General features: G+C 43.2%; 1 protein-coding gene across 7 annotated transcripts in view; it reads left to right on the top strand.

Annotated features, from left to right (window-relative positions):
* ARHGAP26 (Rho GTPase activating protein 26) overlaps positions 1–26,765 on the top strand; it is a 399,917-nt gene that overhangs the window by 309,596 nt on the left and 63,556 nt on the right. For 6 of the 7 annotated variants that reach the window (XM_033095952.1, XM_033095957.1, XM_033095953.1 and 3 more), the window contains 2 exons: positions 2,444–2,582; positions 17,806–17,959. In XM_033095952.1, the coding sequence (XP_032951843.1) occupies positions 2,444–2,582; positions 17,806–17,959 (293 nt within the window). Of the gene's footprint in view, positions 1–2,443; positions 2,583–17,805; positions 17,960–25,246; positions 25,473–26,765 lie in introns of those variants that run through there. The other variant, XM_033095958.1, reaches the window with a different exon arrangement.

Here is a 26,765-nt window from a genome sequence, read left to right on the forward strand (position 1 = left end):
GCTTTAGGCCAGAGGCAGAAGGGTGCTGAGAGACACCATTATTTCTTGAACTGTGTACTTGTGGGCTTAGAGACACTGGCGTCTGTAGTGAAGATTGGCTGGAAAAGATGAACTGAACAAACAATGACTGCTGAGACGTGGAGACTGCAGGTGTTAGAAACTTCAGCCCTAGCATACCTGTCCCAGCTCCTGCGTAGCTGTGTGGCAGGTCAGGAAATCTCTGGTCGTAGAATGGTCTGTCTGCTTACTATGTTGAGTTGACCTGTGGCTTAGAGATAAGTCGTGTGAAGTACCTAGCACAGTGCCTGGCAGATGCAAACAAATGTCGGTGAGAAGGGTGCAGTTAGGCTGTGACCTAGGAGCCACCTGGCGTGGTCCTTGAATGCAACAACAACCATAGTTTCTCTTTTCTCCCCTTGCAGGTACCCAAAAGGAGACTGGGGACACGTGTAGCACTGGTCCTTATTTTAAGGGGTGCCAACTCCTCTGGAGACCCGGAGGTTTTTGTTGTCTTTAAGTCTCCTTACCCCCTTGCCCCGTTGGAACTCGGCTATGTAGCAATTCAGTTTATGTCGTTGAAAATTCAGTCCCCTAGAGAAAATGTGATAATGCTGTTTGCAGACAGCTGTGTTTGGGAGCGAGACGGACTTAACCAGCTGCCTGGCATCGTTGGAGCCCCAGGACCTGCCAACCCACGGAGAGCAGCTGTTTTGGCTAAAATTTTTATCATTCTTATGACTTTGCTTCCTATATTATCAGCTTCTGAGTTCTGCTTGTAAATGCATGCACAAAGGAGAGAGGGCCATGAGAAAGACTCTGACGTGTCTGGGGCCACCCATAGTTGAAGGGAGTGGGGTGCCACCAGCATCCTCTTGTTACTCAAGATTGTTGGGAAAGAGAAAATCCAGAAGGAGGTTAGTTCCAAGGCGTAAGATAATAATGAGTGGATTGATAAATATTGATACTATAGTTGAGGTGCTATGCAACCATTAAGAATCACGTTTGAAGATTTTTTTAACGAAGGGAGAAATTTGCAATGTAATGTTAAATGAAATGTATAGCTACAAATGTGTATAAAAACTACAATCATCATTATGGAAAAGCGTTTTTAACATTACGTGAGATAACACGCCAGGGCTTGGCGTGGCGATCAGTAACTCAGAGCTACTAAACGCAGGCTCGAACCCCAGGGAACGCGGTTATCTCACACACTGTTTTACTCAGAGTGCCTGGTACAAAGTAGCTGCTCAAGAGATCTTTCTTGATTGAATGAATGAGTGTTGTTGTTGTTGTTGTTATAATATGCATTTCAAAAGGAATATAGAAAATCTAGGGACATAAGTTTATTTCTAAGTGATCGGCTATAATTATATCTGTGATTGTGGCAGCTTAGCTTAACCTCTCTGCCTCGGGTCTTCATTATAAATGGTGAGAACAGTACTTGTTGCTCAAAGTCACTGAGAACTGAGTGAGCTACCTGTAAAACACGTGCAGTGACTGGTTCCTAGGGAGCCAACATCGAACAGTGGCTACTGTAATTATTCTAAGTGCCACATAAATGGTAGCTATTTTAATAATTCTGCTGTGCACGTATCTGTAGAATAAGATAGTTGTCATGATTTTTGTCTATCATGTTCTTCTCATTGTTTTACCTTGGAATTTTTTTTTTTAAATAAAAGCTTAAAAGATGAAAGTTCATTAAAAAAAAACCTCAAATGCTAACAGTGGTTATCTCTAAATATTGGAATTGGGAGACTTTTTCTGTTTTCTTCTTGATGCTTTTTTTCAAATTGCCTGTAGTATTTATATGTTACTTTTATCATCAGAAGGGAAAAAAGACACCCCCCCCTTTAAATAAGAAAAACATGCTCAGCATCAAAGATAATACAGAGCTGCTGAACTAGAAAGGATGCCCCCTCTGATGGCAGTCAAGGACCTGGAAATGGTGCCCTGCTCTGGGCTTCTTTGGGAAGTGTTATTTCAATGTATGTTTCACATTCTAAGAAATTGTGAAGCCATCATTGAGAACTGGGAAATAGAACTCATGAGGGAAAGTAAAGGGATTTTGATTAATTGGTTCTGGACAAAGGTGATCACAAAACTTTAAGTCCTGTTAACAAACAATGGCTTATATTTAGCACAGCTCCTTTCCATCTCCCGTGGAAACAATGACAAAAAGAAGACGAGTGGGAAGTATAGCAGAAGGGGTAGAAATGGAAGTAAATGATTACCCAACTCTGGGATACGCTTCCGAAGGACAATGTTTAATGCCAGTTACTGGTGATATTTAAAAGAAAGTCCCGAGCACACGCTGGTGGTCTTTTCAGGTCTTTTTCTTGCTGATTCTTAGGTACCACCAAGCTTTCCAGTCGTGCTGGTTCGGCCTGTGCTCCCTCCGTAATTTATTGCAGCATGTAACCGTTGTGTGAAATTTTACTTGCAGATATTTAACACCGTGCCTGATCTGCCTCTCACCAATGCCCAGCTGCACCTGTCTCGGAAGAAGAGCGGTGACTCCAAGCCCCCGTCCTGCAGTGAGAGGCCCCTGACACTCTTCCACGCCATACAATCAACAGAGAAACGTGAGTCCCACTGCTCGGGCCCAGCGCGGTGCTCAAGGGACATGCCACACCGCCTCCTGGCTGCCCAGGGGGCACACCTCCGGCCTCCCTCTGTGGGCTGCCGCCTTTTGTGTCCTGAGGACTGTGTGGCATTGTGCCATCCCCGGTGCCATGGCTGTGTAACCTCAATAGGACAGGAAGCAGTACTGCTGAGAATGAAAGGCCAGGGCCACTCGCTGTTAGGATTCTCTTTCTAGATCTCCTGCCGGCAAACAGCTGAGCCTCTCTCCCTCCTCTGGCACAATAAAAGCTCAGCTTAGACATCCTTTCCTTTTCTCAGTTTGTAATTAGATGCTTATTAGTGCGAGTCACATGCCCCACTACAATGTGACTCTGTGAGAGCAGGACCTTGTTTTGCTCGTCCTTCTACTGCAGTTCTTAAAGGGCCTGGCGTAGAGTGGACACCTCATAAATACATGAGATTAATTAATGAGTTAATTACAGAATAATATCCTCCTTGTTCCTAATAGCAGTATAACCAAACGATTGTATCAGATCATTTTTTCCTCTCAGGATTTCTGAGTTCTTTGCATTAATCAGGTTCCAGTGCCCTAAAATACCCGGTTTTGTTTAGCATTTGTGATGAGAGAGTTGGATAGGAGTTGAGGGCTCCCGCTCTGCCTGAAATCCATCAGACCTGGGTTCCTGTGCCAGCAGCAACACATGGCGAGCCTTTTACCTTCTCTTGGCCTCAGTTTGCTTATCTATAAAATAGGGATAATATACCTCATAGGGAAGCGGTGAGGATTAAATAAAGTTATCCATTTAAGCATCTGGCACAAAGCCTAGACATGACAAGGGCTGACAGCTAAGAGCCACTGCTATTACTATTAGTTATTGTTAATCCCATGCAGATACCAAGGCTGGTTCATTCACGCAGCTGACATTTACATGATGTCTGCCACAGACTAGGAGTATGAAAATACGACCTTGTCTTCAAGGAGCCCACAACTGAGTAAGGGAAGCAGACAAGTAAACAGATAGATAATGGCAAGTCAGCACATAACTGTTCTCGTAGAGATGGGGACCTTCAGAGACATGGTAGAATACACTGGCACCAGATTGCCTGGGCGAGAGTTCTGCCTCACGGGCTATGTGACTGGGCAGGTCATCGAACCTCTAGGGCCTCAATCTCCTTTTCTGGAAGATAGGAATGATAACAGTTACTGCCTCACAGGGTTGCTGTGAAGTCCTTCAATGGAATCCCGTGCAGAGTAACTGCTCAGTAAATGCCCAGGGCGGGGGGATTACTGCTACTATTACTACTATTACTGCTGTTGTTAGTATTACTGCTTCTGCTACTACACTACTACTACTGCTACATTGCTACTATACCACTACTGTATGCTACTCCTACATTACTACTACAGGTACTATACTTCTACACTACTATTGCCATGTTGCTACTACTGCTGCACGGCTACTACACCACCACCACCACCACCACCACCACCACCACTACCACACCACTACTACTACACTACTATTACTACCACCACCACCCCCGCCGCTGCCGCCATTATTACTACTACTGCTGATCTCTATGAAGTACAATAATGGCACGAAGTAGAATAATGACCCACTTTGCCTTGAAGAGAAGCGGCTTCTTATCAAGGTGGCATCTTTCTCTCTTTGTGACAAAAAAATGATTTTTAGCCCCTTGGCCCTCAAAAATAATGGCCTTCCCCATGCCCAGAATATCACCCATTTACAGACATATTATCCGATAATATGGTTGCACCTTGGTGTATTTCGCACCATTTGAGTGTCTGAGATATTTTTCATTTATGAGTAAATCTGCTATGATGATCTTTGTAGCTAAGTCTGATTATATTCATGAATCATTTCCTTAAGATAAATTCCTGGAAGGATTTCTAGTCAGCGGATATACACAATTTTAGGGCTTTGACCCTGCACCACGATTGGCTTCCTTTCAAATGATAGCCTGTGTTCCTCTTGAATATCTGACTTGGGTCATTCTTGCTGTGATCGTCACGTGGCCTGGGCCCCTCCACATGTACCAGGGAACAGACCTGGCCTCACCCACAGCTGCCATGAGCAAGACATCGGGCTGCAGGGACATAGGCTTCTCAGGTTTCCAGGAGAGCCATGGTCACCTAATGTTTTGTACTAAGCGTGTACAGTGTAGACTGGGACAGATCAGACAGTACGGGTAAATTCTTCTAAGCTTCGAATAGTGCCGAGTTTGCGATGAGACTGAAGCAGAAGCAGTTTTGGAACAGGTCTAAAAGCATCCTCTTAGGAGCATATGAGGAAGAAGATGGAGATTAGGAGAAAATCAATTAGATCTTTCCCAAGATTAATTTTATCACACAGGCAGAGGATGAAAATTAAGGCTGTGTGAAAGCAGACCTGCCTAAGCTGCAGAACAAGCTGCCGTGTCCCCGTCTGGGTGGGAGGGTGGAAGACAGGAAGAGAGCGAAACAGTATCTTTTCTCTGAATGTTAGTAACTGCTGCCTGGAAACGGGACTGAAATCTCCACCTGCTTGGATATTTGTGAGGTGCTTAGCTTCCCCCTTTCTCAGAGAAAAAACATTTCACTAGAAGCATCTTCATTGAAAAGTATATAGATGTGTGTTTATACGTATACTTTTTATGGTCTGTTTTTGAAATGCCCTTTTTCTGGGAAACTAAAATGGTGTCGGAGCTGGCTTGGAGAGCACCATAGCAGGAGCGGGTGTGTTGATTCTGTGAGGAAGCCTGGGCCAGGGGCTGGAAGGTTCTGCAGCACTCGCCCTCACAGGTTGTAATCTAGCCACCCATCAGTGTTACGGGGGATGGTGAAGTTGTCACACACCTTACCCTTTCTTTTGTCTGATCTATGGACAGAGATAGAAGTCCACTTTATCAAAGCACTTTGCTGAGTTTATTTTTTGGAATTCAAGTATAGATAAAGACCTTGCAGGTAATTTGTGTGTGTGTGTGTGTGTGTGTGTGTGTGTGTGTGTGGAGGGGTGTTGTATTTCCATAATAATTTATGAATTTCATAGTACATAATACTAATTGTGTATTCTATAATAACGATGTTTTCCAGTTTGAGGCCTCTTTCTATGCCTAGCTCAGTACTTCCCAAACTTGAATCATTTGCATAAACCTTCATTTACTCTTTGGGCCACAACCACGTAACTCATGCACTGTTGTTCATTTAATGCATTTCTTTATGTTGGTTTTACAGCAACTCACTTCTTTTTTTTTTTTTTTAAGAATGTCCTAAATATTTTATTTTTTATTTTTATTTTTTTAATTTATTGGGGTGACAATTGTTAGTAAAATTACATAGATTTCAGGTGTGCAATTCTGTATCACATCATCTATAAATTACATTGTATGTTCACCACCCAGAGTCAGTTCTCCTTCCATCACCATATATTTGATCCCCCTTACCCTCATCTCCCACCCCCCAACCCCCTTACCCTCTGGTAACCACTAAATTATGTTCCCCAGATTAATTTTCAAACCCCGTGGCCATCCTGTGGTCACCGACTGCCCTCCAATCGCCTCACCCTACCCCCCGCCCCCACCCCCCCCGCCCATCTAGCAACCCTCAGTTTTTCCTCTTTGTCTCCAAAACTGTTTCTGATTAGTTCATTCACTTATTCTTTTCTTTAGATTCCGCATATAAGTGAGATCATATGGTACTTATCTTTCTCTGTCTGACTTATTTCACTTAACATAATGTTCTCTAGGTCCATCCATGTTGTTGCAAATGGTAAGATTTCTTTCTTCTTTATGGCTGCGTAATACTCCATTGTATAAATGTACCACAGTTTCTTAATCCAGTCATCTAGCAACTCACTTCTTTACATGGCCTATTCCTACTCAGTGAAACCTCTAAAAACATGAGCTTGGTGGTTTCACAGTACGATTCTCTAATTGACATTAAAATAAATATGTAACCATTAAGATAAAGAATGTTCATCCGCACCCAACCTGAGAACCATTTTGTGTCCAGCCTATGGAATGGGTACCACGTTTTTGAGTCTACACACCGTGCTCTGAATTTTTAACTACCTCAGATCCTTCCCCTTACTATACATACACAAACTCAAGTTTCTCTTGTCCGCTTGGTTAGAGCTGGGTTCAGCTATTGTCAGTTGGTTGATTATGTTCTTGCAGACGCTCCATAGTCATATTTCATGCTGTGCACTTTAGGATCACTGTGACACCTGTCCAGGTTTGATGTGACCTTGCACAGAGGACATATCTTAGAGGAATTGTGCTTGCACGCACACACACGTACATCTACACATACCTGTCCTCTACCTTCAGAGTTGGCATATGACATTTCTCAGAACCTCATTTCCTCTTCTGTCTGTGTGCCTGATCTCTTTTGAGTTGAATTATGCTTTTTCCCCTCATCGATGTGCTTGCAGTTTAATACTTTCTCTGTGTTTCATTGGTCAGCCCTCTCTTTAGTTCCTAGTTGAGATGTTTAAAGGGCCTGAAACTCCCAGAGTAGCTCACTTGGGTGCTTCCATTGCCATCGTCAGCACGTGGGTTGCTCTGCAGTGGCCCCTGCTCTGCACAGAAGCTGGAGCCCGTTCTTTTCTCTCCCAAGTGAATCTGTGCCAGTCCTCTCGACCTCAGATTGTCACTTGCCTTCCTCTTCTTGGAGAGAAAGCTCCTGAGAGTCATCTTCTGAGCTCATAGTCTCCCGCCTCTGTCTTTGCACCTGCACTTCAGGCTCATGGAAATAACTGACACGTTGGTTGTGTGTCTTATTTTCTAAGAGTTTTTTCCCCTGTGTTGGTAGACCAATTATGTGCCCAGGCACCTACGTAAGACTCTTCTGCTTTAGTGCAGTCTTCTCCAGGTGAATTTTTTCTTTCACCATAAAGATAAAGCTGTCTTTATGCTGGCAGTGGTCTCTTCCCAGAATGAGGAGCTGGATGCCTTCTCATGCTCTGTGCTGAGATTCCAATCAGTCACAAGGCAGCATGTGGCTCCTCATAGATAAGTGGGGCTAGGAATGAAATGGGAGTAAGTCTCTGAGATTAAAACATGGGGGGCAGCCAGATGGCTCAGTTGGTTTGAGTGTGAGCTCTTAACAACAAGGTTGCCAGTTCAATTCCCACATGGGATGGTGGGCTGCGCCCCCCACAACTAAGATTGAAAATGGCGACTGGACTTGGAGCTGAGCCACACCCTCCACAACAAGATTGAACGACAATAGTTTGGAGCTGATGGGCCCGGGAGAAATACACTGTTCCCCAATATCCCCTTTGCCCCCCCAAAAAAGGAAAGAAAACAGGAAATGATGGGGAAATTCAGGATGTAGAAAACATCATAGCAACAAATCAAATCATTTGGAAACCAGTGAATATTGTAGTGAGAAAGGGACCAGATATCCAAGTGATCTGTACCTGATCAAGGAATATTTTCTGAAAGGGGGAAGTCTGAGAAATATGCTAAAGGACACTGGAGTCACAATCTGGTCAAAGGACTGGAGGGTAGTCTATGATGCTTATGGGGGGAGCATAGCGAGAGTCTTTCTGTAAGTCGCCAAGGGGAGCTCTCGTCTCTAGCACTGAGGAGAGGACTGGGGAGAGATATGTTCTCAGACTGAACTTGGAAACCATTTTCCCATAGAAATTGACTTTTTGTTTTATGTCTAATATATATGGCTACATAGTTTATCACACACGATTTCTGGTGCTGGTACTGGGCATAGCAGTATCTCGTTTAATCTTTACAATTAGATGACACAGGTACTGTCCCTATTTTACACTTGGAGGAAAGTGACATTTATATTAAATAATGTACTCAGGGTCACACAGCAACAAAGCAGATTTTAATTCAGTCATTCTGACCTCACTAAAAGCTACACTATTAACCAGTCATTTTTTTTCCCTTCCCATTCCAACTCGTGGGATAAACCATGTCCTAGAGGAGACATGGTTCTGTGTGCTTTTGTGACCTCGCCTGCAAACCCAACCTGAGTTCCAAGGGAAAGCTGTTTCCATGTCCACTTATGAACTTGAGTTTTAAAGTTTCTTTCATTAAGCTAAGGACCTGCCTCTAAAGAGCTGTGGGGCTAATGTGGAAGGAAAAATGGATGCATTTGACAAAGAACCTTAAGTCCAAGCTAAATTAGATCGTCACTCAATAAAAACAACAATAAAAATAAAAATTATTACAGCTCAGCTAATGTGCCAAGCAACCTGCTGTGCCCCTTATTATCTCATCCTCCCCATCGATCGTCACCCCGTGGAGTAGGTTCTCGTTGTCTGCATTTGACAGACAAGTAAACTGAGGCTGAGGTCACACAACCGACACATGGCAGGGGAGTGATTTGTACCCAGGTGATCTCCCTTCCCCATGCCGTGTTGTCTCCAGAGGGGTTCCTCGGTCAGCTCCTGAGGCACAGAAGTGAAAACCATGCTAGACTGTGTTACGGGAGCAATAAAGCCATCTGCCTCCGCTTCCAGCACTGCCCTGGGGGCAGCTGAGCCATATGGAATGGGTTCCTTAATACACATCCTGGCAGGCAACGTACACAGCAGCCGCCCCTCCAAATCTAGTACCAACTCTGCAGGTTTTTCAACTGTGCTGCCAGATGAATGCTAACAAAAGAGAGCACTGTTGTAAGTTTCCACACAGATACATCATGCAGCAAAAATTGGACTGATATATCTAGGTGAAAGGTACCGACATGCATCCTGTACTTTATCTGGACAACTGCAGAAAGCAGAGCCAGAAGAATCCGAGGGAACCAGCAACCAGGTCTTGTACCTTTTAGATTTCTTCTAAGAAGTTGCAAGGTGACATTTTATCACTGACGTCGTCCCAGATTTTTAGTACTTACATCAAGGTGTTGAAATGTGTTTCTTGGAACAGTAGTTCTCAGACTTGAGTGTGCAATCGAATCATGGAGGAAGCTTGTTAAAAATACAGATGCCTGGTCTCCTCCCTGGCACATGCTGAATCAGGAGGTCTTGGCTGGAGCTCAGGTATCTGTATCTTTAAAGTGCCCTGGTGGTGCTGACGCACTGTGGTTGAGAAGCACAGGCTTGGGGGGAGGGCAAGACTGTGCAGGCTGCTTATCTTCTGTCACTATCAGAACATCTCTTGACTGTCTGTCAGGATTTGGGGCAGCCGGGCCTGATGGTGGAAAGCAGGAGCTCTGCAGGCCCACTGCGTTATTTCAATACCATCTGCATCACCTACCGGCTCTGAGACCTGCAGCACATGACTTGCCTGTTCTGCACCTCCGTTTTTCTCCATCTGTCAAATCGATCACCAGTAATAGCTTTCTTGGAGGGTAATTACCATGTTTAAGTGAACCAGTGCATGTATGGTGCTTGACATTAGGCCTAGAACACAGTAAGCACCTAATAAATATCAGCTACAATTATGACGATTATTGCCAGGTTATAGCTTTACCTTGCATTTCACTAAGAAAGTATTCCCCCTCTGGAGCCTGCAGGCAGATCCCCAGTGTGGGAGGGTACTGAGGAGTCCCCGTGGCCCCAGCGAGAGCCCGTCTGATGCTTGAGTACAAATACATCAGCAGGCTGGGATGAGGCGTCCAGTGTTGATGGGGGTGGGAATGGATTCTTGGGGTTCGTTTTACAGGGATCGTGTTAACTAGCTGCTGGGATTATAGCTCTGATTAATTCTTTTCGTTCAGTTAATTCATCCTGGACCTTCTCCCAGACAGGCCCAGTGAGAGGTTGAGTATTCAGCTCATATACTTCTCATGTGTGTCTTCCTTGTTGAAAAAGAACTGGGAATGCCTACTATTCAGAGGCTTACATAATGCCTTTTCTCCGAGCAGACAGAGCTGCAGCGTGTCTTTCCTCAGAGTGCCGCTGCAGATCCTGGGCGCTCTGGACACACCTGTTTGTCTTGGCAGACGACATGTTTATCCACATGGATTCTTATTGTCACACGAACTGGAAGGTGTCATGTGGCTCTTGGCTTAATTATGTGTGGTTGCCATGTGTGACTGAAAACTGCATGTGGCCATTAAAAAACGATGCCTTGGAAAACGAATGGCAGGAACAAAGTTCAAGATGGACCATTAAATGGAAAAGGCATATTATAGGCTCATATCTGTGGCATTATCACTAAGTGAACAAAGCAGGTCGCACATTAGGTATGATGTTATCCCACTTTGTTAAAAGAAAAAGGTATACGTATATATATGTATATTTCTACGTATGGAAAACCGACTGGATGTTTCCACACCAAAATACACCTAGGATATTTGTATGCTTTTCTGTACTTTCTAAATTGAACCGGAATGCATGTTTATTATGTATCAACTAATTTTTACGTTATTAAAAACAAAACCCCCTAATTGCACATTTCAGTTATTATGAAAAAAACCCATTTTTCAAGGAGTTGTGGTATAAAAACAAGTAACTATATAATTTTCTTTTTTCTAATGAGTGATAGTAGAAGCAGTCTATATGTGAACTCCCTCAGATATCGGGGTACCATAGATTACAAAGAGAGTGTCCTAAGTCAAAAGTAAGTTCTCGGGTAGAAAAGAGGGCTAAGTTACGTAGCTCTCATCACTTACCTCCCTGTTCAGCCATTAATTGGAGTCTCATTTGTACATTGTGGGTTTTGAAATTCTGTTGTTTCAGGGCCGGGTGTCCCGATTGTGCTTCCATGTCTCTCATTCTTGTGAGTCATTTCAACCCAAGGCCAGCTACAGTGACTTCCCCATTCTCTTTTGAAATCCAGTTTTATTGGCATTCTTTCCCTTCACAAAGAAAAGGGTTATTATGAGTGCCGTGGGGAGAGAATAAGTCAGTCCACACAGGACCCAAATCAGTGGGGGTTTTGCTGAAGACAACTTGCCACAAGTTGTAATACCATGTACTGTGTCCTATGGTCCAAATAATAGATTGACCAGATTTTTCACTTATCAACTCACTGTTTAGCCCATGACAGCCCAACCTACATTTTTCAGATTATTTTTTAAAACATCGCCCCAACTGTTTTCATGTGTTCCAATACATTGCCCAAAGATTTTTTTAAGATTATTGTTATAGGGACTGAGGCTGAGTCAGCATGAAATCAGACCACCTCAGATTTTAGTGTGGCTTGGCGTGCTACTATTATCAAGAGCAAAAGCTACAGGGGGAAAAAAATTGCTTCAGAAAGAATGATTCCCAGCCTCCCGTGTACTTGGGTGTTTCCCAGAGATGGTAAACTCAGAAATTGCTATGCACTCATAATTTTTTATTGCAAAATTCATTAAGCTGCCACCCTATTATCATCCTATCTTGTCAAGATGATACATTACAGACTTCATTGCAAAACTCTTAACAAGCAGGAGAAAGTACACCTCTCTGGCTACCACAGCACAGGAAAGAAAGCCTCTGGGTATTCTGCTTTTGCTTTAATATTTTTTTCATAAAGCCCTGGGTCTTTATGGAACTTCCGTCTGTCTGGCAACTCCCTTTTCTCCCTTTTTGATCTTGTGGAGAAAGTGTTCCCTCCTTTGGGCTCTGTGAGGCATCATGAGCTGCCGCTGAAGGACAGTCGTTGCCCCTCTTCTTTTTGACAGCTAGTCTCAGACATCATGCAAAGACGACATGTCAACCTGTATGCTGACAGACGTCCATGAGTGGTGGGAAACCTCCCCCAGAGTGACATCGCAGGTCTGTGTTTCGTATTTATTCTCCAGCTCTGTGTACTCAGTGGGCCAGGCGTGTTCAGGCCTGCCAAGGCATGTGAACTTGGCTTGGCTCTGCATGTGTGTTCCCGGCGTCGCCTCTGGGCTCGGTGATAAACAGAGACCCTGCCTCTTGTTGTGTGGTGGGGCTGTCACTAGAGTGAGCAGAGTCACTTGGTAAATATGGAACGTGAAGTAGCTTAGCTCCCAGATTTCCATGGCAACTCCCAGAACAAGTACAATATCACCAAAATTATTCTGTGGCTTTCTTTTTTTAGTTGCAGTGATTTGGTTGCATACTCATGTTTTTCCGCTCCTGATTTGTACAAAACACACTGCCCACTGGAACCAGGACTGTGGTTTCAAGGACGTGAGCGGTCCCTGTCTGAAGCACCTGAAAAATTCAGTCACACAAAACTGCCTGTTTCTGTGCTAGCAGAACACATTTTGATTGTTTGTTGTTGCCTTGTATTTATTATTTAGTTGATAACCGTTCCTGCAGCTTTGGTAGATACTATGCCTGGACTCGGCACCAGCTGATGCTGCCCTCACAGGTCACTGTGATGGATGCTTGCTGTATTCTGTGTGGGCAGACTTGCTCCTGCCCTTGACTAGTTTGCATTTTTAAGGACCAAGTCCACGTCCAGTTTGTCACTCCTCAGAGAATATACATTCCTGAAAGCATCCAGCGCATTACATGTTTACAATTGTTTGGGGATTGATTTTATCATTTCCTCCTTTCTAGGCTCTTATTTTCTGTGACCAATAGGAAGAGAGATTCTTGTTGACAAAAATGTTTGAGGAAGGGAAGCATTTTCACTGACTTCCACCGGTTTAGGAATATTCCCGAGCTGTGGTGGACATTCTTTCTCTTTTGGTCATTTAAATGGTTCTCTATGATCTTGACTCATACCTGGTTGTTGTTCTTCCTTTTCAGTCCACTAGTCTATAATTTCTTTTCTTCAGCAATGTAATTGCCATCAGTCTTCCTTATATGTTCTGATGAGAATGCCAGAGCCGGTTTGAATCATCAGTGGCTCAAAGAAGTCCAACTCTCTCGTATTTGAATGATTTGGTTAATTTTATTTTTTAAAAAAAGGTTGTTTAGGCTGCCTGTTCTCATTATGTTGTTTCTATCAGAAGCAAGAACGCATTTGTCCACCTTAACAAAAAGCCTCCTGTTTTGAATCATTTTACGGAATCATTTTCTCTTTATTTCGGAATCATTTTCTCTTTATTTCTTAATTCATGTCAAATACTTTAGAATTGTTCTCTATATAGTCTGCCATAACCACTAAAACATTTATTCTCTCCCCTTTCTCTGAGATAATCCTCACCTTCCTGCTCAGGATTGTCAGCATTTCAGCTTAGAAGTCTATCCAGCTAGAGGTTCCCAGTCTCATGCCAAATTAAACTGTGATGAGTTTTGCAGTCAGAGAGAGCCAGATTTCCAGTTTTCCTTATCATATGGCCCATTAAGGGAGACCAGTAGAGAGTGTGTATTTTAGAGTGTATGTTTGGCTGTCTTGGCTGCAAAACTATGAAATCTTATGATTAATTTTTTTTGTTTTGTTTTCTTTTTGGACAGTGAACCTCTTTCTGTGATCTTTTGCTTTTGTTGTTGTTTTATTTTGTTACAGGTCATGCCGTAACTGAAGGGTTCTAGATACATAAATATAAGTCAAAATAGAACCTCAAAAAGAATATATTTCTTAAAAAAAGAATTCTATTGTCCTCCAGTAAATGAAATACTAGAAATTCTTAAGCTCAATTTGGGTATAGCCCCCCACTTTATTCTATTGCTTTTTGTAGTCCAGGGAGGGTCACGTTCTCATTTTCCACCCCATGCTCCTTCTTTTCTGGGTTTATTTCCGACAAATACCATATTCCATGCAGCAACTGTCCTTGTTAACTCTTGAGAACCCCTGTCTTTAAAACTGTAATAGTAGATATGTTGTTAAAATTTTTACCTAAGTCTAGTTTTTAGAATCACATCTTTTTATGAGCATTAGAATTCTGATAAACCATTTTATAAAGCAAGGCATCTTTATATAATGTGTTTTTCAATTGTGATTTCAAAGTTTTATCTGTCAAATACCCAATCTGAGGTTGCTCGTAGTCTACCAAGGAATGCTGAGAATAAATATATGCAAGTTAATAAATTTGCTAGTATGCATCTCAGTAAAATACCAAGGCGTTAGTGTAGGGGTCTGCTAACTGTCTGGGGACCATGTTTGGTACTCAGTAGATGCTTAATAAACATTCATTGAATAAGTGAAAATTGAAGAAGCTTTTATCTCAGATACCCTCTTTTGCTAATGGATAGTAAAGCAGAAAAAAAAAGTCCCAATAGTATTTTAGAAAAACTAATATACGTTTATCAAGGTATCGTTTTTAATTTGTAGAATCATAACTTTCTCATGGGCAATTAAATATAATCACAAGAGAAATATGAGCTACAGTTATACTCTTCTATCTCTGATGAGTTCAGAGAATTATGTCATGTAAACTTGGCCTCAAAGTAGAGTTAAAAAAGCTATTCATCTCTCCTCCCATTTAAGGCAGAAAATATTTCTGTCGAACCCCAAAGAAGTGTCTTCTTCATTTCCCTTTTTTATATGGTAGTCTTGGGCTCCCCACAGTCTTGCAGGAATCTTGATATGAGTATTTTGTGCAAAGGAAAATTTTACTTAGACTGATTCATACTGATAAGTGGCATATCTTTTTCTTCAGTGATCCCCTAATTATGTAATTTTAGAGTTGTTTTTCTTCCCAGTAGCAAGTTCACATTTGCAGGCCCAATTAGTCTGCCTACATCTTGGCTCAATGTAACTCTTTTGATTTTTATTTCTTTGTTGTTGTTTCTGTTTGGAATTTAAGCTCTTGAAATATGAGTAGTTCTAAATCTCAGGAATCAATTTAGTAATCTCCTTTTTTTCAAAATCTACTTAGAGTTTAGGAATCTCCCAATAGCCTCATGGGGTTTTTAACTCTTCTGTAGGGCTTTAAATATGGCATTGAGAATTTGCCAAGATATTAGGGGTTATTTGGTGTGTGTGTGTGTGTGTGTGTGTGTGTGTGTGTGTGTGTGTTTAATGCAAAGATTACTTTAACATCATTTCATAAGCATAATGCATTTTTACGCATATGACTAGTGCAAGGGGAAAAGTTTCTTTTTACCTGATCATGATTTATGCCAGGGGCCACAAATTCAAATGCCAGTGGATGGGCAAGTAAGTGAGGTCAATGAGGTTAGCTGGGAATAAAACAATAAGGACCAGAGGGACTCTTTGGAGAGTGTGTACTGCCTGAAGGGGGGCAGCTGTTTAATAACTCCAGCTGAGGTCGATGAAAGGCTAGCTGTAGAGGCAGAGCTGGCTGCAGGACCAGAAATTTCCACCCTTCTAAAACTTATCACCTGACCCCAAGGACAGACCCCAAGGTGGGATGGACGGTTGGTGGTCTGGGAGCCAGCTAAGACTGGCTGCAACAAGCTAAAACCCACACGGTGACAGATTTCACCTAGCAGGGACCCTATACTCATTATACACTTACAACAGTGCGTTAGCATGCTACAAGACACAACCCTCAACGCCATTGTTGGAAAAAGAATGACCATAAAAGGACACAAAATGGCCAACGGAGCCCTTCCTGGAAATTTTCCAGAAAATCCTTGAATATTCCTCCTGCAAATTTGAATGGAGAGCCCCCAATTAAAGGAAGGCTGAACGTAGTCTTAAAGCCCAGCATGAACAGGGAGGCTCTGTCTATGGAATAGCCTGCTTCTTCCTTCTCCTCTGCTTTACTTTTATTTCAGCTCATGCTTGAATTCTTTCCTGCACACTCCCAAAAGCCCACTGGTCAAGTCTCCGCTCCTCCCCGGGCAGAGGCACCGCCTGTTCTCCTGCAACATCCGCCAGTTGAGAGGATGCGTCTGGTGGTTACTGTGCTCCTGACCGCCTGGCTATAAATTAGAGGTTCCCGTGACCCTTTCCTTGGGTTCGATTAATTTGTGAGAGTGGCTCACAGAATTCAGGAAACCGATTTGCTCACTAGATTACTGGTTTATTATGAAAGGATAGAACTCAAAGAAAGCCAGACAGGAGAGATGCACAGGACAAGGTCTGGGCAAAGGACACTGGGATCCCATGCCCTCTCTAGGCACATAACTCTCGCCCAACATACGAAGTGTTCACCAACTTGGAAGCCGGAAAAGTATTTTTCAATCATGACATCACCCCCTTTATTGCCTAAAGACACCTGCGTTCAAATGTCGACCTCTAAACAACCATGTCTGGGAGTGTTGTCCATCTTCTTAGGGATATAGTCTACCTCTAACTCATTTCGGAAAGGTCCAGTGAGGATTCATCCAGTTAGGATATTTCTTAATATACGAATTGATTGCCCAAAACGTCGGATGATTTCAATATGGTGTGTGTATAATGAATGTGGGACAAGAATGACATTCTAATCTAAGCCTTTAATAGTTTGCTAAAGCAGTGGTGCCTGTGCTATTTAGCTAAGTCATCCCAAAAATGTTTTCTTCCGTGCATGGTTCCAAGTTTTTTAAAGATGGGAAGAAACAGAAAGTTCTTTTCTTTGAGCAATGTTCTAAAGTTTACAAAATGCATTCTTGCATATGACCCCACTTGATCCTCTTGACAGCTCCTTGAGCTGTGTAGGACAGGTCTCGTTCCCCCATTGTATAGATGCATTAGCCAAGAAACAGAGAGTGAGTGAAAATCGCCTGAGGCCACACAGCCAGTTGGGGTGGAGTCTTGAAGAGGACTCGGGTTTTCTCCCTGCTTGCTTAATAATATTCTCCAAGCGTTAACATGACTGCTTGGACCTGGTCTCAGGTTTTTATATGCAAACCATCCTGCAGCCCTTACAGATCTATTTATCAAAGAACTAACTTGAAGCTATAAAAAATATCAAATACAGAGGGCTACGGCAACCAGAAGTGTATGTCTGGGGAGCAGTCAGGGATTTAGACTGCAGAGTCATAAGGAAGTAGATGGCCAACTAGTAGATACTTTATGGGGAGGGGCTATAGAGTCGGAGGTAGAAAGTGGCTTGGGCAATTAAAACAATATTGGGGGCAGTTTTAGAATAAAAGGTGAATGTCACAGAAACCAAGAGGATCTTGTTGAATGGAAGGAGGCTCTGAAGGCTGCTCTGTGTTCTGACCATCTGCCAATCAAAAGAAGACACAATATATGGTGTAGTGGGAGGTCCACCCTTAGGAAAAAGGCTAGTCATATGAAAGAGAGGGTGTGTGTTGTCAAGCTCAGGATGGGGGTGGCTCTAAAGTTTCAAGTCAACTGTTCCCCGTTGACTTTTCCTTTCCCACTTGTAATTCTTATCCTTACTCTCTGTGTTTTGCTTAGCTGTCGGGACCAGAGATTTCAATCCAGTCTCATTGTTTGTAAATTTTTGTAGGTGTAGGAACAGACTCTCCCTATGGAATGAGATTAATATCATTAATTATATTGATATATTTTGTGGCCTTTGTTTTTGTTTTTTTCCAGACGAGCAAAGAAACAGCATCATCAACTCCAGTTTGGAATCTGTCGTCTCATCAAATACAAACAGCATCCTTAACTCCAGCAGCAGCCTACAGCCCAACATGAACTCCAGTGACCCCGATCTGGATGTGCTCAAACCCACCAGGCCCAGTTCACTGTAAGTCTGATGTCCGCTTGCCTGCCATAGTAGGCCCTGGGACAGCCATTCTGCCCAGAATTTGCTCTCTGGCCCCATCAGACATTGAGCAATGTCTTATGAACATGATTGAAACCTTCTCCCTAAACGTGAGCTTGGCTAGTTGGTTGTGAATTAATCATTGTTCGTAACATACTGCTTCTTGGCCTTGGTGATCTTTGATTTACCATCCTGCTGAGATGGCTTTGGTGATGGCTATTGCCTGTGCTGGCTGCTGGGCATGGAAAGCAATTTCTTTTAGTTTTATAAACATCCAGGCACTGTTGTTCAGTAGAGCAGTAGCCAAGTCTGTTTCACTCATTCGTGTCGTCTCGATTTCCCTTCTCCCTGACTATATTGAGAATGTCCAGTGCTACCTTCGCGTCCACTCCCAGAAAGTGGCCCCCCACACCCCCCGCCCATAGCTTTTTGGACTCAGATCCTCAAAGCTTAATATGACTGATCACATACCAGAGACTATGAAAGAGAAGAACTTTCTTGTTTCATTCTTGGTTGTTGAGTACCCACAGCCAAGACAGGCAGTTTTGGGGCTGTTTGTCCAATCCTCCATGGAAATTAGATCTACTCTGTTAGGGCCAGAAAGTTCCCCCTTGTGGTTTCATCCCACATTGCTTAGCATGCTTCCTCAGACCACCCCATAAATCGTGTCAACTCAAGCTTTTGCCAAAAGAATGTGAGGCCATGACCAGAACAGCTGGACTCTTAGGCTACAGTTGTATAAGACACAGGAAAAACAGTTGACTTTGCCTTTCTCTAGTGAAAATAGTTTGTGGTTCAGCCACAGATCACCTTCAGGGCTATGGTCTCGCTTGGCTGGACCCAGGATGTCAGAACCTTTTCCTGCCTGTCTCCATGCCATGGTTACATGATCACACCTTGCCATGCTAGCCCTTTATGATATTTACGGATCTGAAAAATGGGCCCAACAATTTTGCCTTAGAAGAGACTAAGGGATATTAAGGTTTGAGAGGAAAAATTACTCTGAGATGGACTTAAGAAGCATATGAGAACGCAGCAGAAGTGTAAGATGAAATCATACTTTGAAAAAATCAGGTCTCTTTTCAGTTGTTGGCTTTAAATCAATCCTATCTTGATATTCAGGAAGTTTAATGACTGACCGGTTACTTGGTAGATAATGTGTTTGCTCACCAAGAAGCGGACCAGTGCCTGAAGAGCTCAAAATAGTTTAGCTTGTTCAGCTTATGGGCAGTGACTTTCTCTGGCTCCCAGGGCTGGACTTCCCATGGAGCCTCCTTCCTTGCCGTGTGGCTTTCTCGGGTGCTCCTAGGCCCATTTTCCTAGACATTAAGGAAAGCCTTGTTTCTTTTTCTTTCTTTTTCATTTTGTTTCAACCTCTGTACCTACCAGTTACTGAAGTTAGTCATTGCTCACCCTGAGCATGGTTGAATTTCTAGCCCAGGTTGCTTCACATTCCCTAATTTTAGCCACAGTACCAACTAGTGGTCTTTGTTTCCAGCAGCCGGAAGCTGGGAATCCCCTGAGTCACCATGGAGTACAGTGTTTCTGAAGAGGCTACTTTAGCAGCTAAGTTGAAGGTGTGGGGGGGAGTTATGTCTTTTAAACACGTCCTAGAAGAAGAGTTTTGGGCTTTTCATTTTTCAGTTGTCTAGATGTGATTTGTTTTACATAAAACACTGGGGCTTACTCCACCTTCTTCTGACCGCCCAGCGGGACTGCTTCCTGCCTGCTACAGATTTGGAAGTGGGGGGTTCCCAGAAAAGGGAGGGTGATGCCAGGAACAGTTCTACCTACTTGCTTTTGGAGGAGGATTCAAGGCAGGAGTGTGGGTGTGTTTCCAACAAGACTGGTGTCCTTCCAAGATGAGTGAATATCTGACTTACATGTGAGTCTTGACCAAGGAAGCCTGTTCTTGAGGTGGAAGCAGTGTGATGCCAGCGCTGACACCAGAGTTGGCCACAGCCCTGAAGGAGGGCCGTGACTCTGCAGCAGGTTCATGGACCACTGCTGTCACCCAGGGCAGTGAGATGTTTGTGCTTCCCTGGTGTTTCCTGCCGGGGATTTGCCTGGATGAGCCATGGGCAGAAGCTGGGAAGTCCTGATAAGCAGCAGCCCTAGTCCTTTCCTTGCATAAATGAATTCTGAGAAGTCTACCAGCACACTACGCCATGGTGAATGGGCATAGTTGCCACCAACTGAGACCACTTGGGGATCCCCCTCAGTCTGGACCCTTTTATTTGCTCCGTCTTTGTTCACTTTGTAACGCACAGAGATCCTTCAACAGGAACAATTAATGATGCAGATGAAAACAAAAAACAAAGTTGGGGTGGGGGATTACCATTAGCTTGACTGTTAATTTAGCATACAGCGGGGAGCCAGTCCCCAGAAAACTGTTTGTACTTCTTTTTATTTCATTCATTCGTTTTTCATTATTTTCATAATGAGTGGAATGATCACTATGAACATGTAACAATCATAATGAAAGAAGGACGTTTGGGACTCAGCACCCTTTGGTCCTTCCGAGACCACATTTTGCTGTCTGATTTTCTAATTCTCCAAGGAGATAGGGCCCGTTTGTTTGTGTGGGCTTAGTGCTAAATCAGGGGTCAAAATTAGAGTGCCATCCTCTAACCGTGCCAAGGCAAGGCTGCAGGGCTTAAATCTTTGGCAGGTTCTCAGCTAGACCTCCTGAAGTAGCCATCACTCCTGAAGATCAAAGGATACTTGGTAAGCCAGCCCCAAAGTCCAGCTAGTCTAAAATTGTCAGCAAGTATTAAAGACCTATTTCATGCCCAGACCTATGCTACACGATTAGAGTAAATGAGAAAAAGAGGATTCCTGGCCTCCCTCACAGCGTACAGCCTTGCTAAGGAGGAAAGTATGGCAGTGCTAAATGGGACTTATAGCTCCCATGTGTGTTTAGAGTTCAACAACTATTAATTGAATATCTGTTGGTGCATGCACCGGTCAGAGTATTGGAAATGGTGGAGTAGATGAAATGTGAGGTGGTCATTAGGTAAGATTACATGGTGGGCATTAGGTAAGATTTATGATGAAGAACATTCCAGGTCGGGGATGAGAGATGATCCAAGATGGGGAAAACAGCCTACAGACGTGTGTGCTGACGGAGGAGGAACTCAGTTCTCCCCTACCCCTACCACCAAAAAACATTGTGTGTGTGTGGCTGTGGGTGTATGTACACATACATACAGAGGGTGCCAAATTGCCACACACACACACACACACACACACACACACACACACACACAATATCAGGACACTTCTCACAAAAATCCAGATTTCATACTGGAACAACTGGACATCCACATTAAAAAAATAAATAAATCTAAACACAGATTTTACATCTTTCACCTTTCATAAAAATTAAGTCAAAATGGATCATAGATCTAAATGTAAAATATAAAACTATAAAATTTCTAGAAGACAACATAGGAGAAAATCTAGGTGACCTTGGGTTTGGCAGTGACTATTTAGATACAACACCAAAAACATAATCCATGAAAGAAAAAATTGGTAAGTTGGACTTCATGTAGGTTAAAAACTTGCACTCTGCAAAAAAACACTATTAAGAGAATAAAAAGCCAAGCCACAGTTTAGGAGAAAATATTTGCCAAAAAAACCCCAAAACAAAACAACAGAAAACTATCTGATAAAAGGCCAGAATCCAAAATATACAAAGCACTTTTAAAATTCAACAATAAGTAAACAAACAACATAGTTAAAAACTGGATGGAAGAATTGGACAGACACCTCACCAAAGAAGACATATAGATGCAAATAAGCACACGAAAAGATGTTCAACATCTTGTGTCATTAGGGAATTGCAAATTCAAATCACAATGAGATACCACTACACACCTCTTAGAATGGCTAAAATCCAGATTACTGACACAAAATACTGGTTACTATGTGGAGCTCCAGGAATTCTTGTGCCTTGCTGGTGGGAATGCAAAATGAGACAGCCACTTTGAAGGATGATTTGGCAGTTTCTTACAAAACTAAACATAAGACTTATCATATGACACAATCCAGCAATCACACTCGTAGGTGTTTACCCAAATGAGTCGAAAACTTATGTCCACAGAAAAACTTGCCCGCAAATGTTTATAGCAGTTTTATTGCTTGGAAGCCACCAAGACGTACCTCAGTAGGTGAATGGATACGTTCATGTGGTCCAGCCCGACAATAGAATATTAGTCAGTAATAACAATAAATGAACTGTCAAATCATGAACCGATATGGATGAACTTCAAATACACACTACTAAGTGAATGAAGCCATTCTGAAAAGACTACAACATGGTATAATACCAAGTACATGACATTCTGAAACAGGCAAAACTATCGAGTTAGTAAAAAGATTAGTGGGCAGGAGGGTTGAATGGGTGGAGCACAGGGCATTTTTAGGGCAGTGATACCATTCTGTATGATACTGGGATAGTAGACAGGAGACACTATGCATTAGTCAAAACTCATAAAACCCATAGAATACCAAGAGGGAATCCTCATGTTGTAAACTGTGGCTTTTTGTTAATGATAATGTATCAATATTGGTTCATTGTTGCCACACCAATGAAAGAGGTTCACAATAGGAGAAGCAGAGGGAGTTGAGAAGTATATGGAAACTTATTTTGAGTAATTTTTCTGTAAACTTCAAACTGCTTGAAAAAATAAAGTCTATTTATATACTTATATATATATATTTTTTTTAATCTAGGTTTCCAGCTTCTTTTCAAGTTAGAAAATTTGGCCACTCTCAACCCATATGTGTAACTTGGTAACAGATGATAATGTCCAGTCCCTAGTTTTTCACAACTGGCCTGTTTCACTCTTGTATACCTCCTGCCTATAGGCCTGTGATAGATGAAATGTCACCAAAGGGTCTGTGCAGCCCCTCCTATTAAGAGGTGGAGTCCTTGAATCTAGACTGGCCTTCACCCTCTCACTTAATTTGACCAATAGAATGTCGTAGAAGCAACATGATGTGACTTTCAAGCCCAGGCCACAAGGCCTCGCAGCTCCGCGTCTCAGCCTCTTAGAACCCACGTAGCTGCCATGTGAAAAAGCCCCGTCTAGTCTCCTAGAGAGAAAAGCCCAGCTGTCCCATCCTCGCCTAACGCCCGGGCCACCGACCAGTTGAATGCCGCCACATGAGTGAGTCCAAGAAAGACCAACAGAAAAGCTGCCCAATCAATCCACAGATTTGTGAGAAACAATACAGTGTGGCTGTAAGACGCTGAGCTTGGGCCAGTTTATTCAGCAATAGTTATAACTGACTCGAGGCTTGTAAGTTTGTGACCTTGAAGTCATGGGCATCTGCCGTGGGATGGGGCTGGGCTGCCTGGGTGAAGGGGAACAGGATGGAAGCTTCTCGCTATAGAGTAGTGGCAGCATGGAGACGCGCCCTTCAATTTTCAGACTCTTCTTTGAGAGAAAATGAGTCATACATGAGATTCTAAGAAGTTAAGAAACAAGACAAAAACTCATAGCTAATGGCTGAGGCCATGAGAAAGATAGCTTACGTACTGGCATGGAAAGCAGGAAGCCTGGGCTGTAATCCTGGCACCAGCACTGACTGCCTGGTGCCAGTCTTTGGCCCTGAACGTGCCCATCCCCTCACTCCGTGCTGGAAGAGGTGGGACTGACCTGACTCTAAGAACAGAGGTTTTCACTGGGTGCTTGCAAAGGACTGCAGAAGTAAAAGTCACTCTCTCCTCTCACAATGACCAATAGAATTGGCATCATGCCACCACCTTCTGGAAGATAGTGGTTTTTAAGTAGGAAGTAAACAAATGTTGAGAAAGAAGTCGGGACATCCCACTAGGGACTTAAGATACTGCAGTAATTCCCCCAAACTAACAAAGCCTAGGTGAATGCTTGCTTCAGACCACTGGGGTAAGGATGGAGAGGCTTGTGAAGATGGAAAGAAAGCGAGGATGGCGGGGATGATTATAGCAGTGGAGGAACCCACCTTGGAGGTCTCCCGGCCTAAGTGGTCCCTACCCCTAAAAATTAACTCACTGCCAGTAGCCCCATAAATAAAACGGATTTCTCTCGTCCTTTCCGCTCACCACACACACACATACACACACACACACACACACACACACACGCATTTCCAAAGTTATTTCTGGTGACCTAAAGGATATGTGCATGCCAAGAGCCTTCAAATTCTGCCAGAGTCAACCGTCCTCTCCCATCTTAGTGGCCAGTGAAAGGCGAGAGCCGAGTCCCTGGAATTCAGAGGATAAACAAAGCCTGCTTCCAGGCAGAGCTGTTTCTCTAAAGCACTGTTGGCTCTTGATTTTGATTCAGCTGCTCTCAGATGAAATCTGGGGGAACTTGCCTTGAAAGATATCTCTAAAGTTTTACTTATGTTTTATGTATTCAGCCAACATTCATTCAACAAATATCATTGGAACACCTACTGTGGGCCAGGCGTTTTTCTGAGTGCTGAAGATACACTGAATTAAAAACAAAAATTAGAGGTTATTTTATATTCTAGCGGAGACAGGAGGTAAATTGCTGTCTAATTTATCAAATGTTAAGTTCTTTAGAGAAAACTAATGTAGAGTAAAGGAGGCACGGATTTGGAGGGGAAGGATGCAAGTTCTTTCTAGATCAGTTTCCTCATCTGTAAAATAGGGTAAATCATACCCTCCTCAAAAAGGTGTGGTGAGGGTTAAATGAGATTATCTTTTGTTATCTCATTTACATGTTTAGCACTATGAATGGCAGTTAATGGTATTTTGGAGGACCTCTTCCACACGATATCCTCTCTCTCCCTTTATTCCCTCAGCCCTGGTATGTATTTTTTGTGTGCAGACAAATGTCCCAGGCTCTTCTCACCTGTCCCCACTAGCTTCTTACCTTGAATCTGAGACCGGAGCTATCTGTCAGTCCATTCTTTGAGTTATCAGTGAAAAGAAGGAACATCTACAGAGGCAGGTGCTGCCCCACCTTATAAACAAAGACCAGCTGGGGTAGGCACGCCTGTTCCTGAAAAATTTGGAAACCTCCAGATCCCAGGGTGGGTACTTGATGAGCTCTGGGCTTGAATGTTATTTATTGAGACCAAATAAATCACAAAACAAATAAGATGCATTTGACAATTGATAATTAATGGCATATTTTTAAAAATAATTTTACCATCTAATTGCTATTGTATTTTATGCCAAAAGCGTTACACCCAAACAGGCAGCTATGATTTTACTACAATGATCTTTATTTTTCATCCTTTGGAATGCAGGGATTTGAAAGAGGAAGTTCTCTGTGGTTGAATCAGTTTTCTGTGGAGGAGTATCTTTCCTGTTAAATTGAAGATTCTGTTTCTCATCTACCTCCAAGCAAAAAAGGTCTCTTCAGACTGTTTCCCATGACAACTTGGTGGCTTTCCCTACTTTGGGAACTAACTCAAAAGCGTAATCATCTTTGTAAGGAATCATTTGCCTTTTCTTGTTCCTCCTCATAACCCCCATGGTGGGTCCAGCCTGTTCTGTCATGGTCGTTTCTTGGACAAGCCTGAAACCATCCCAATGATACTTCAGGCTCCTGGGGCCGCCACGGCCTCAGCGCCCCAAGTACCGCGCCCCAAGTACCACGCCCCGTCGCGTTCCCTTGACTATTTCCGAGATGGTCGCTGTCATGACCCGTAGTCTTGTTTTCTGAGTGGCTTCCTGTCAGCTTTTCCCGGTCCCCAGCCAAGATCTTCGCCAGTCAGGAGCCCAGCTGGCTTTGCTTGGTTGAGGATGGAGATTCCTGCCTGGTGACCCATCCTATTCTTCCTGAATAAATGTGTTTGGTTATTAGTTCTTTTTTTCCCCATAAAAGTTGCTCGAGGCAGCCCTCTCACTTTATGACCCAGCAGGATTTTGTTCCCAAGCACCAGGACTGCCGGTGGCACTTGGATCTGCACACCCTGTCAGCAGAGGGGGTATGGGAGGAGGTGGGGACGCCGGGACGCGGGTCCAGAGCTTACACATTCCTGTTTCCAGCATAGTGGAAATCACAAACGAGAAAATGTTTCCCTTCACATGCATTATTGTTTTCTTTCCCCCTTTCCAAGTTAAAAATCACATAAAGGGTCAATAAACTAATTAATCTTGCTAAGCTACGATTCCCCAAATTTGCCATGACACACAGTAGATGCTAAAGCCTTCGGGTGAAATGAAACATACTCTGAATTTGGCTGCCCTCAAATGCCTCACGGCACAGCACGATATAAGTAGGTGTGAGGCATTTTGAATCTCGTATTTTTGGTAGACTCTTTAGGGAAGCACAGAGGCTTAAGATTTTGCATGGCTTTCAGCACTGTTATGCCTCTAAGGGGACTTCGAAGGAACTCTAAAATGCCGCTTTTCTCACTTGGGGTTGGATTTGGAATTGTTTCTCTCCCTACGTGTATAATTTAGAGGAATTGTACTGGTAGGTTCAGATCCTAAATCGGGTAAATTGAAATTATATTAGAGTTAAAGTAACTGCTTTTTAAACCCTTTTAGTCGGTCTGGAAAGCAGATGCTTACTTAGCTAGGAACATACTTCTAGTTGGAAACGGCCTTAGAATCTTATTTTTAACCCCTCCTCTGCCATCAAGAATCGAGAAAACCATGCAGGCTCTGCTGTCGGCTTCATGGGGTCTTCCCGGGCAGGGTCTCAGCGCAGTGCAGTGGTTCTCAGGGTGTGCTCCTGGGAGCAGTGTCATCGGCGTCACTTGGGAGCTTGTTAGTTCTACACATTGTCAGGCCCCACCCCAGACGTATTGGCTTCAC

Source organism: Rhinolophus ferrumequinum, chromosome 24, assembly GCF_004115265.2.
Source record: "Rhinolophus ferrumequinum isolate MPI-CBG mRhiFer1 chromosome 24, mRhiFer1_v1.p, whole genome shotgun sequence".
In the NCBI taxonomy this organism is placed as follows: Eukaryota; Metazoa; Chordata; class Mammalia; order Chiroptera; family Rhinolophidae; genus Rhinolophus; species Rhinolophus ferrumequinum.